This window comes from Anser anser, assembly GCF_964211835.1.
Source record: "Anser anser genome assembly, chromosome: 3".
NCBI classification, from domain to species: Eukaryota; Metazoa; Chordata; class Aves; order Anseriformes; family Anatidae; genus Anser; species Anser anser.
The window spans coordinates 73,237,331-73,249,843 of NC_139722.1; the positions used below are offsets into that span (position 1 = coordinate 73,237,331).

Consider the following 12,513-nt stretch of genomic DNA (forward strand, 5'->3'; position numbering starts at 1 on the left):
GTGTTGTTTCAAAGCATACATGGCTCCAGAAGTAATCACTAGAGCTAAAGGAGAAGGGCATGGACGTGCAGCGGACATCTGGAGCCTGGGCTGTGTTGTTATAGAGATGGTCACTGGCAAGGTAGGCGTTCCATCTGCTGAATGAATGCAAAATGTCCTCGTCAGTTTCTCCAAAAGTTGTGGTTTCATTCCTAGCAGTAAGTCCACAAGTACCAGGGTGGCTTTTAAATTCCTGGGGTACAGAAATATATGCTGTGTTGCACAGCGAGTTACTCACTAAACCTTGCACTTAGCAATTCTATTTCCTGTTACAGAGGCCTTGGCACGAATATGAGCACAACTTCCAGATCATGTACAGAGTGGGGATGGGTCATAAACCTCCTATTCCTGACAAAGTGAGTCCAGAAGGGAAAGACTTCCTTTGTCACTGCCTGGAAAGTGACCCAAAGATGAGGTGGACAGCCAGCCAGCTCCTCGACCATCCTTTTGTCAAGGTTTGTCTCACGGCTTTGGCTGCAAAGACTGGAGGTGGGAATCAAACAGCCATAGTTGGCTTTGCCATTTGCAGCTGTGCCACAGGGCTTTCTATCGTGGGGGGAGGCTGATGTACGGTGATGCTGTACAGAAAGTACGGTTTGGAAATTTTGAAGAGGCACACGCATTGTTGCTTGTGAACATTTGGCTAAAAGAACCTGGTGCGCACCATGCAATAGACTTACACAGCTGTTGTGAATGCGTTATCTTTATATTGAAGACTTGTCAAACTCCATCTCAATGGTAGCTAATTGCATCTGAAGGGCCATGTACGTGCCTAAAACTTATACTCTGTAATGTAGAGATAGTGGTCCCCTCCATAAAAAAAGATTAAACAAGCACATCCTTTACCATCCTTCCATATAAGGATTTACTTTTCTTCCTTTTTTTTTCAGTAAAGTTCACACTGTTATCAGCTGTTTATCTAGCACTTGGCATTACTGTAACAAGTTGCAGTTCTTGCATGAATTTTAGTTTAATTCTTAGTTGTGAATATTTGCTTATTCTTAAGCAACAAATTTAGGTGTAGCAGTAACTGTAGCTAAATCCCATCCACCACAGAGGCAGATCACTTCTTCAGGGACTTAAGAGTCTGTCAGATGTGAACAGTTGTAATTCGTTATCAGAATAACAAGGGAAAAAGAAACCGTTTAAGATGTCCTGTTAGCCTTCTGTTCAATGAAGGTGCTTAAGTAATTGATTGTGATCTTTTTGCTGCAATAGAAAGACAATTCATTGCCTTTTGTCCCCTTCACAGGTTTGCACAGATGAAGAATGAAGTTATTCAAGCTCTGGCCTTTTTTATTCTGGCAAAAATACCTTTTAATCACTACTGTATGTAATATTTACATAAAGACTATGCTGAGAACAGTATAGAAGTTGAACTTATGAAGACTGCACAAGTGACAAGCGTCACTTCCTCTGCTGCTCCTGTATGTTTTACTTGGCACATGTTGCTCAAGTTGTGACAGTGTCTGCAAGTTGAAAGAAGCTGCATGTTTCAGTGAAAGTGCCATTACTACTGTATATGGACCATACCTTTTTTTGTTCTTTCTCCTGTTTCTCATTTTATTGAGAACTGTAATGTTAATATGTAGTATTTTTGAACTCTTTAGGTTCAGAAAAATGCTGTAGTGTTATCAGGCGTTATGGACCTTGTTTTTTAATCTGTTTGTTGAGTGCACTGACTGTGAACTTTTACTGGTTTTTTTGTTTATTTGTTTTTGGCAAGCTTCAGATTTGTTATGCACAAGGCTGATTAATGAAATTTTAAAAAAAGGTTTTTTCTCAATAAATGGTTTATTTTAGGAGTTGTTGGTGAAGGGTTTTTCTTCTGAAAGTAACTAGGGGATGTGGGTCAGTTTTTAAACGTTCTTCTTTCTTAAACTCCTAAGACTGCAGTGCTAACCTAATAGGAATAAGGGTCTTGTATATTGCTATAGTCAATGCTTTGTAAAGTACAAGAAGTGTGCAACGCAAAATGCTTCTTAGAAGGGATAACAGAATTAAGGTTTCCCCCTTCGCTCACTAGTGAGGAAATAAGGTGATGTCCAATTCCCTACACTACCTATTATATAAGGGATAGTGGTTAGGGCTGAGCTAACTTTCTTCTTGGACACAAGAACTACAAACAGGGAATGGCCACAGAAATGCCATGCTGACCAAAAAGAGAATCAATTAAGATTATTTCTTGTGTACTGTTTAGTGAAAACAAGAACTCATTTTTGAAATTTTTTAAAACCAGTTTCTGATCTTGGGCATTGATTTTCCTGTTTTTTTTTTTTTAATTGTTAATGGTCAACGATCTCAAAAAATAGAAGTGGCTAGCAAATAGAAGCAGCATTCTACAACATTTGATCTACTTAGGTATTCTTATTTTGTTTGGCTTGCTAATATAAATGTTTACAGTTATAAGTTACCTATTAGTGCAAGCTTATATATTTTTGTTACAGCTATAGACCTTAAAATGGATACGTTACAAAGCAGAGAGCTTGCTTTTAATATTTGGCTTCACTGCAAAGTTCTTTGTCTCCTCTTAATACAGAAATCCTTGGTTTACTACAGGTGAGGCACAGCTGGATAAGCTGTTGAGAAAGTATCAAAATCTGACATTTACATCTAGACATGCACCAGCCTCACTCTGCACATCTAGTGCAGTGGATCTAGGCTTTGAAAACATACAATGCTGAATTTAAACAAACAACTTTTCTTGTCTTTCATTCTTTCAGTAATGATAGGAAGGGAAGTCATATTGTCATCATAAGCAGCTGACTAGAAAAGTACCTGAGGCTGAGGTCCCTCTGTGGCCTGCCATGTTCTTCGCTTTCTGGTGCATCACAAGTTTCCAAGCAGTTTGTCTCCTCATTTGTCTTGTGTTAGGTATCCCTGTACACACACACAAAGTGAGGACAGCTTCCAGCAGTCAGGAGAAAGGTAAAAGCTGTTACAGGGTTGTTGTTGCTGACCAAAAGAAAACGCATTCACCGCACTTCAGCTTTTTATGCTTTTATTTTTGTATAAACAAACATAAGACTACTTTCGTTAAGGCAGTTGTAGACCATACAGTTGTTGGTGGGGAAGAGGGGCAAACACTGATTCCTACTGACATATGTCATTCTTTTAATACAGTGAACTGGACTAGTTTACCTTTGGCAAGTACCACTGAGCTTTCTCTGTTGGCCAGAGAACACTGGAAGGGCCCAGCGTTGCAGCTCTTGTGCACCGGGACTTCTAGAAGGATCCAGGACTGGCGTCTTTGGCCTTATGCCTTTTACAATGGTTGCTCCCAGGGAAATTGGTATGAAATATGCTAAAAGATCATTCAGAAGTATTTACGGGTTTGGTATTTTCCTCTTGGAGAAGTGGTACTGCATGCAATTAGAGAAGGACTACGACTCATAAGGAATGTTAAATGTCTCCCTACCAGCATGTTCACTCTTCAAAAAAAAAAAAAAAAAAGTTAGTCTTTATCACATGAATATGTATTTGCTGCTCAAAACTACTCACACCTGCATATAGAGTTCATTCTACCGCCGTGACAAAAGCTCACTTCATCTGTCAGGTAAGGTTTACAGTAAAATGCTAGCTTGAAGAGATCTTTTCTCTGCCATCCCCTCCCATTTTCCAAGAACTGCGTAGGCTTGTTCATTTACATGCCTGATGCATTACTGTAGACGTTGTGCTACTACATGTTATAAATCTGTTTTCCACAGTTAAGATGATTTTAGCCAATATAGGTGAAGGGCAGCACTTCAGCACAGAAGGGCATGTACTTTATTCAGGGAATAGCTTTATAAGCATGACAGTATCCTGTGGGCTCTGGCTGTATTTCATGTCTTAAAAAAAAATAAACCAAAGTCTGTGGTTATTTTTATGACACATCATACAACTTATTCCAGAACACTTCACGGCACAGGGAAGGCAGGTACACACAAGACAAAACCCCCCTTAACCTAGACCATCACAAGCCCCCATGCCTGTTCCTTCCTTCATATTGTACTTTTTACTAACCGCTTCCACTCTCAGAAGACAGTACTTGCTGCCACATGCTGAAAGCACCACTCCACCTGCTCTTTAGATACTGCATATTAAAAGGATTAGTTTCTAGATGAGCTACAGAACAGCAAATGCATATTTCATGCAATGATTCACATTCTGTTGTACTGGCCTCTGTTACCTCTGGCTTCAGTTTTATTATAGCATAAGAGAAATGCCTTTTTTTTTTTTTTTTTACACCAGCTGCTAGAACTGCTACTCTAAGACTGCTCACTTTCCTTTCTAGAAACACATAGGCTGCTCATGCCTAGACTTACTATGGTTTAGTCCCATGTGCAATGAAAACCTAACATCACTGAAAGTGTCAAAAATACTCCCCACTGCTCAATATCAGTACCTTTTGGTTTTAAAAGTTTTTTTTTTTTCCCCTAAACTGCTGATAGAAGTCCCCTCTTTCCCTTTTTATTTTTAAATTAGAACAAAACAAAACAAACACCTCTTTTCAGTAACATACAAATCCTTAATTCTTGAAGTCTATAAACAAGAGGGGGATGCCCAGGAATCAGTACTAGGGATGTGAGAGCAACACAATTTTCCCAAGGGATTTGATCCTATTTTAATTCAGAAGGGTGACAAAGCAAGTCCAGACAGGCATAAAAAATTCCCAGCCATAGCACTGTCCTAGGTCTCTCTCCTGCTTGCCTCTTTTCCCCAAAAGAAAAGCAAAAGATAATTTAAGTATTACCTCAGACAATGTTACGAGGTACCACCATGTGAAGTAATTTTTCAGAAAAGACAGACAGGCAGATTAATTAGGTTCACAACAGTATGGGTGTGGGGTGGTAACTTTTAATGCACGCTTTGCATTACTGTGTTACAGCATACCGGTTGTTTTCTGTTTCCGCCACTGTTAGGAATGCCTACAATTTTAATCTGTGTTTAAAGCTGAAAGTAATCTGTTACCTAATTTTTTCCAAACTATAAATGGCATTTATTCTCAAAAGAATTACAGGTTTCAGCTATCCCACTAACATTTTGCCTGGGGAAAGATGTGGCAGTGCGTAACTTAGCTCTGCTCAGGCCACAGGGCCAAATTCCACGCCAGGTTATGCCACTGCAAGGCTCTGGGCTAACAAAACGGGCCCCTTGCCTGAGTCTGACTGAAGTTTCAAATGTGGTGCTTACTGTGGGAATAAATTCTAGATGTCAAAAAACTCTACTGCACTCCTGCCAGTTCAGTAGAGTTGCAATATTGGTATCACCAAGCAGAGCATCTTACTCTATTTGAACACTGAGAGATTACTGTTTTTAAACTGTTAACATGTGAATTAGACAACTATCAATTTCAATTGTCTTAAACCAATCTTCTGACATTTATCCATTCCTTAGATCAAGTTAAGATAAAGCCTGCACCTCAGCAACCACTGATTAGTTTCCAGGTAGAGTCTCACCATACCAGCACGCTGCATTTTTTTTTCTTCAAAACTTAAGACACTTTATATGAAAGCAAACCAACCAAACAAATGCAAACCTGTTGAGAGTATACACAAAGGAGTGCACCTTTCAAGCATGTAATCCAGCCCAAACCCCAAGAGAAAAATAACAGGAGCACAAATTCAGATATGCATGGCAATTGCTCATCCTACCCTTCCTCTGACCTCACTTGAAGGACCGTGATATGCACTTAAAAGTTCTCAGAAGTTGCATTTGTTCCCTTTGGATTGAAGCAGTCTCTGAAGATCCTACTTTCGTTTCTGCTTGTTGTCATTGTTGCCATAGGTGGAGCCCTTGTTAATTTCCGTAACACCTATCATCCATCTGACACCAACAGAAGCTGCAAAATAAAAATAAAGTAAGTTAAAAGACTATTTGCAGACGGGGATTCAAGGTCTGTACATGCACAGTGTTCTGAAGGAGACAAACAGCATTCTCCGCTTCACAGTATTAGAGCATTAAAGTACTTTACCTTTGGTAAAAAGCGCACATGAGCTCCCCCTTGTCAATAATTGCCCACAGTCGCTTCACTACAGTAGGTCGCTGGCCTAAGTCTTGACCTCTCCTCGCCCACCAGCAGGGAAGAGGCTACCTGAACCAGCACGGCTCCGCAAGGCACAGGCCTTACGTGCTTGGCCCCATTAAACCCTAGGCACAGCTGGCTTTGAAATGGGGGTGCTTTGGGGTTGCTGGCTTTCTTTACCTGCCTCTCAGGAGTTACGTGACAAAATGCACTAACATGTCTGCTTGTGATGTGTGGTGGGGAAGGGAATGCTGCCCGCTTTCAGCAACCCTAGTGCCTAGAAGAGTACCTGCAAGGGCCGTCATAGCTTGATTAACCAAAAAGTTATAATTTGTGGGATTTCTTAACTACAGCTCATGAAATAATCAGTTATAAGGGGCTGAGTTAATTTAAAAGACTTAGTGTTGATATAGGAGTAATAATCCACCATGCAGAAGGATTTTTTAATTTATTGTTAGCTTCTGAAGTGACTGTTCAACTTAAATGCAACTTAGCCTAAGCCCTCACTATCCCCTCACGGGTGTCCTTTTGTATGTTGTTCGTTTTGTTAAAGGGGCTCAAGTGCCCACAAGTCCCCAAACTTCTGCTCAGCTACTGTACAAATGGCTGCACTGCCTGTCGGAGGGACCTCAACAGGCTGGAGAAACAGATTGGCAGGATAATCCAGAAGTTCAAAGGAAAATATGAAGTTCTGCACCTGGACAGGAATAACCCCATGCACCTGGACTGCCTGGGGACTGAGAAAAGCACCTTTGCAGAGAAGAATCTGGACATCTTGGTGGACGTCAAGTTGAACATTAGCCAGCGACGTGCCCTTGCAACAGAAGCAGGCCGAGGCTGTGCTGGCTGCGTTAGGAGCAGCACTGTCAGCGGGTCAGGGGAGGTGATCCGTCCCCTCTGCTCGGCACTGGCGAGACATCTGGAGCGCTGGGTGCAGGCTGGGCTCCCCAGTGCCCAAACACGGGGGCATACTGGAGCAAGGCCAGCAAATGCCACAAAGCTGACTAAGGGAGTGGAGGAAGTGTCTCACAGGAGGAGAGGCTGGGACAGCTGGGACCATTCAGCCTGGAGAAGAGAAGGCTCAAGGAGGATCTTATCAGTGTCTGAAGGGAGGGTGTAAAGCAGATGGAGCCAGGCTCTTCTCATAGCGCCCAGTAACAGGACAAGGAGCAACAGCCACGAATCAAAACACAGGAAATTCCACCTGAACATAAGAAAAAAGGAAAATCCTTTATGGTGAAGGTGGTTCAACAGTGGCACAGGCTGCACAAAGAGGTTGTGGGGTCTCCACTCCACTCAAAACCGGATGGGACACAGCCCTGAGCAACCTGCTCCAGCTGACCGTACTCTGAGTTGGGCTGGACGAGACAATTTCCAGAGGTCACCTCCCCCCTCAGCTATTCTGTCTTCTGCCATTTGCTTGGGTGTAAGGCACTCGGTATTGTTCTTTCAAAACAGGAGCACTCAACTACAGACTTGTGTTCTGCCCAGACACCAGAGAAACAGGGCCTCTCACAGGCAACTCTCTGTACAGTGCACAGCACAGAGAAAGCTGCTAGCAAGTTCACTGGAACTTATAATCCACTGTTAGTCCGTGAATGGAAACACAAACAACCGGGACAAGTGAAGGGTTTCGCTCACACAAACAGAAGAAAAACATCTTTGACGTTTAAACGGCCACGAGCTAGGGAAGACAAGAGGAGGACCCAACACGGCCTGCAGTCTGGGATCACAGCAGAGCAGTAAGCATGAAAACATTGAGACTTTAACCAGAGGGATATAAACTGCATCTGGAGAGGGACACGGAGCATAAATAAGAGCAACTGTTATAGCAACCACACAGCACAGTGGGGATTTCATACGGTTCCAGGAATGCCGCTGCCTGGACACCAAAAAATACTTCAGTCAGCAGTTTAGGTTTTTTTCCTTCTCCTTTGCTCCCTGACAGGAACTGCCACTGCCCTTCACCCTCATGTCACCTCGCAGTCCTCATCAACCCGGGGCAGGGGCTGCAGGAAGGCACTGCCTGTTTGCCAAGCCTGTGGACACAAGGTGGGGAGAAGTTCTGGGGTGCCCCAGGGGCCTCTCCTCACCTCTCCTGGAGCTGACCTCCCCCCGGGCACACCACTGAAATCACCTCAGCTTCTGGGCAGCATGTCAGTGTTGTTGACCAGGAATACACCCCCCCCACGGTTCTGACTAATTATGGGGAAGGTAAGAAGTGATGGTTTCAAAGCTGGGTCACACTTCAGAAAGAGGGTGAAATCAGAGCTGTGGCTGAGGAATACCCAGTACCAAGCAGTAGGTAGTGGAGGTGAGCACCACAGAGCTGCCTGGCCTAAGAGAAACAGCAGCACAAGAATTGCTCTTCAGACACGGGATAGTAGCACACTGGGGGCCTCTTCAATCCCGAAAGAGCACAATTCTAGTGATCTCCCTGGATATCACAGCTACGTCCAGTGAAAGGTTTTGTGCAAAGACACCTCTGTCAGCCTCTGTTCAGCTCAGTGGCAGTGTCAAGCCCTGAAATACCCAGTTAAGTAGATATGGTAGAGGGGCTCACAACAGGCAAAGTCAGCTTTATGGAAACGAATACCATTTTTAAAGGCAAGGTTTGGCTCAAGGAGTTAAGAGGGGTGCTGGATAGACATACAGAACATGGCAAGTGTCATGAGTGCATCATTCAAGTGGATTTGGGCAACAAACACAACAGGTACATTACTAATTTCACTGTCACAAGATTACGCTGAGACCTACAGGTTTCTAGAGTAAAGGAAATAGGATGAAGAATTTCTATAGAATATTAGAGTCTATACCTTGTAAGTTGAGAAGCAGGCTGGCTAACTTCTATTTAATTAAACAGCTGTGGATTTCCAGCCCAAGGCATAAAACTAACTGACTTTTCAACTGATTTCTTAGTCTGAAAGACTTCTCTGATTTGTCACCATCTGGAATAAATGGATGGTAAGAGACCAGTGATTCTGCCACTTTTATCTGAAATGGCCACTTCTTTGTTCCCTCTACAACTTACAACCTTTGCCCAAATATAATATGAAGACAAGATTTCCAAAGCATACAGAAAGCCTTGGCACTCCACATTATGAATATAGCTGTAGAAGTCCAAGTTTGGAAACAAAAGCTTTTCTACATTTTTTTAAACACCTCATCAAACATCACAGGGTGATCTCTTCCCATTTGTTTTAAATTACTACTTGCAGATGGAATGCTCTCATCAATATCTGCCAAACCTTGGTAGATCCTATAGTTCCAAACCGGTTTTGTGACTACAATGAGCACCACATATGAGAACTGAAAAAAAATACCAGAGCAATTAGGGCAAAACCTCTTCTGCAGTATTGTAACTATCAGAGCACTACATACTTACATACAGAGTTTGATGTTGCAGCATACATGAGGACAATTTCTCATAGCAAACAGGCCCTGCTCAGACAAATCAGAACTGCAAATGAAGGGAAGGACTATAAGGGAGGCAGAAGAGGCAAAGCTACAGATTTCTTTCTTACTGTTCTTTCTTCCCTTGCTGTGCTGAAGGGAAGCTTGCAAATAGCGCTAACATGGGCCACACGCCTACAAACAATTCTTACCTTAGTGTATGCTCCAGTGGTACCATCATGTTTAAGGACTTATTCTGCTGTTATTTTAAATACAACTATGGTAAGGGAACATTTTTTACTTTATTTATTTATTAATTTATTTTACTACAAGGAAATAGTAAACATCTAACCATCAGCTATGAGAATTTAAGCCCTGTCCTGAACAGCAGGAGAGAGAAGCTACCAGCCAGGGCACCCCCACAGTGCTCCATGGCAAGCTACGGAAGGTAACTGAGCTCCTGCCACCTTTCTGCCCATCATTATCCACCAGCCAGCTGACACAGGATATCGCTACAGACCTGCTCTGCCAGCCAGAGCACTGGGGGCTGAAGGAGGGTTGAGTTAACACAAACTATCAGCAATGGAATCTGTTTCTTGAACACAGCTCCAAGAAAACCAGCACCCACACACATAGTACCACATCCCCCAGCATAAACATTAGCTGAGAGCAGAGGATTTCCCCCCTTTTCTCTCACACCTCAGGATTTGCTCTCATCTCTTTCCTGGCGTTTGCACCACACAGCAAGTGCTATAAGCAACCCGGGATGTAGGGGTATAGAAATTTCCCATATATATTCTGCTCTACACTTGAGTTTCATAGTCTACACACTGAAATGAAAATTTGTACAATTAAGACTTATATTAACGGTACAAATTTCCATTTGAGGTCTATCTTATATAGTATAAAGGAAATGAAACAAGTAACAACAACAAAATAAAAAGATCAGTTTTAGGCACCAGGCTCAAAGGCCAGATTGTCTGGCAGCTCCACCAACAAGCAGAACCAAGGCAGGCAGAATCCCGCACCTGGTTTGTATCCTCCTGCTGTTGTAAAACTTCCTGTAATGCTGTGGGCTCATCCTCTCCCCACCATCCACTCATCTCATCCTACGGGCATCAGCAGCTTTGCTGCCCGCATCACATCACGCTCTGACCCTTTGGTCCACATTCTGCACTTGGACACTGTCAAGTCACCAAGGACTCACCCCTATTTGTGATCCCTATTTGTGAAGGAGGTTTTCTAATAGCACTGTCCACACACAGCAGATATTCAACAGCTCCTGCAGAATCAAAACTGGCTCACTACTACTTATGCTTGTTTCAAATGAAATACTTCTCCTGCCTATGATAATTAACTGCTGGACCCATGCCATAAGTGCAGATGCCATTATGCTTTTAGCATTAGACACGTAAGAGCTACTTCTCCATTTAAAAGCCAAGAGAAACCCTCTCATCTTCAGCACATGGAACTGATGAAGGCTCTATATTAAAATACTTCTGGAGCATAAAGGTTGTTCTTCTCAGCACAAGTTACCAAAACATGAAAGGCGACCTAACGCTGGGTTCTTTGGAACCAAATGAGATTAGGGAAGCAGGAGGAGGAAGGAAGAAAAGGAAGCTACTGTCAAATACACCTATGGACATTTGCCAGACTCTCTGCTTTAACGCTGAAATATCAGCCCCAAGTTTTGAATAAAAGTTGTGAATTAAGTACATAAACATCTTGCCATGTGTCCAATGAAACTAAAGCTAGTTTTCAAGAGTCTTTTGTCCCTCAAACTGCTTGAGCATTCATCCTCTGGAGCAGGGACTGCCTTGTGTCAGTTCAAATAGCATCACAAAGGACTCCTGGTCCCAGACCAGTAGTTAGATATTAGCACAATACAATGATTATTATGAGTATAAATAGCCAAACTGCTGCACAGCAAGGCAAAAGGGGATGGCTCAGCATTCTCAGTATAAAGAGGAGACATTGTTTATTTAGGGCTGAAAGTGTTTGAGCTGAACCAGCAGAACTATATATACGTCGGTTATTCATTCCTTGGACCTGAGAGTTAGGTTCTGAGGTATTACCGTGCTTTCACTCCAGCTCGACCGCTACGGGGCATTTCTCTTACGGATCGTTCCACCTCAACAGCCACTTACAATCCAGAAAGCATTTTACTGGAGAGCAAAATTAGCAGAGACTGTCCGAAAGACAAATAACACTCTGGAAACAAAGCAGAGGATATCAGGTAATAGGGCCTCCTAGTCCCTCCTTTCTCTCCTATCACAGAAGATTTAGCATAGGTGCAAATAGCACAATATATGCATAATAAAAGTAATGCTATCAGGTACTGAAGTCTGCTCTTTGAAGCACTAAAGTCTACCTATAATGGGCTATGAGGGACCACAGTTAAGCTTCCTGATTCGGGTGAGCTGTCAAACTAGTACATATACAAATAATCCCCCAAATGCTACTGGAGCTTCTTCAGTTAATCAGTAGATGGAAAGGGTGTCCTAGGAGCGATGTGAAAAGGTGGTTTTATCATCTGATCACAACGGGAAATACACTGCCCTCATTTACAGAAAAAGCTTCCTTTGTACTGTTAAGCCAGCAGGTACCAGCTCACCACTCACACTGGAAAAGAAAGCAAATACAGTCCTCTCTGCAGTGCTGCAAACTGCAGCCGGCACCAGGAGTCACAACCTCCAGGGTACGTTTGTGGTCCTCTACTGCTACCTCCTAGCCATTGCAGAAGTCATTTCTGAGACCTTGCCTAAAGCTGGAGAACTGCAAAAATGAAATACTGGTTGCTCCTCTGTCAGAAAATGGTTGTATCACATCCAGGACACTCATGACAGAGAGACCCCCGGGATAAAAAGCACAGTTTGGGGAGAATGGCTCTGCTGCAGAAACTCAGCTGCTGGCTACAAAAGTCAATGTAACTGCTTGGGCTGAAGTTAGATGCTTCCACAGAATGAGACCAAGAATTCCCAACTAGCAATAACAATGCTTTCAAAGGGGTACAGTTAAAAAGATAGAGACTGTAACATAGTAAGGGAACTGTTGTCCTTTTCGTGAGTAATGAC

General features: G+C 42.8%; 2 protein-coding genes across 12 annotated transcripts in view; one reads left to right on the top strand and one right to left on the bottom strand.

The window, feature by feature from the left end:
- The window catches only part of MAP3K4 (mitogen-activated protein kinase kinase kinase 4), a 74,981-nt gene extending 73,137 nt beyond the window's left edge, over window positions 1-1,844 (top strand). For all 8 annotated transcript variants that reach the window (XR_014582033.1, XR_014582034.1, XM_083830264.1 and 5 more), the window contains 3 exons: window positions 15-121; window positions 315-494; window positions 1,292-1,844. Coding sequence is in view for 6 of the 8 variants with exons in the window: in XM_083830264.1 (XP_083686390.1) it covers window positions 15-121; window positions 315-494; window positions 1,292-1,312 (308 nt within the window). In the remaining 2 variants the exon portion in view is untranslated. The remainder of the gene's footprint in view (window positions 1-14; window positions 122-314; window positions 495-1,291) is intronic.
- A 1,179-nt stretch (window positions 1,845-3,023) lies between these two features.
- Window positions 3,024-12,513, bottom strand: part of AGPAT4 (1-acylglycerol-3-phosphate O-acyltransferase 4) — a 79,915-nt gene continuing 70,425 nt past the window's right edge. For all 4 annotated transcript variants that reach the window (XM_083830271.1, XM_083830270.1, XM_083830273.1 and 1 more), the window contains one exon: window positions 3,024-5,863. In XM_083830271.1, the coding sequence (XP_083686397.1) occupies window positions 5,772-5,863 (92 nt within the window). In that variant the 3' untranslated portion in view covers window positions 3,024-5,771. The remainder of the gene's footprint in view (window positions 5,864-12,513) is intronic.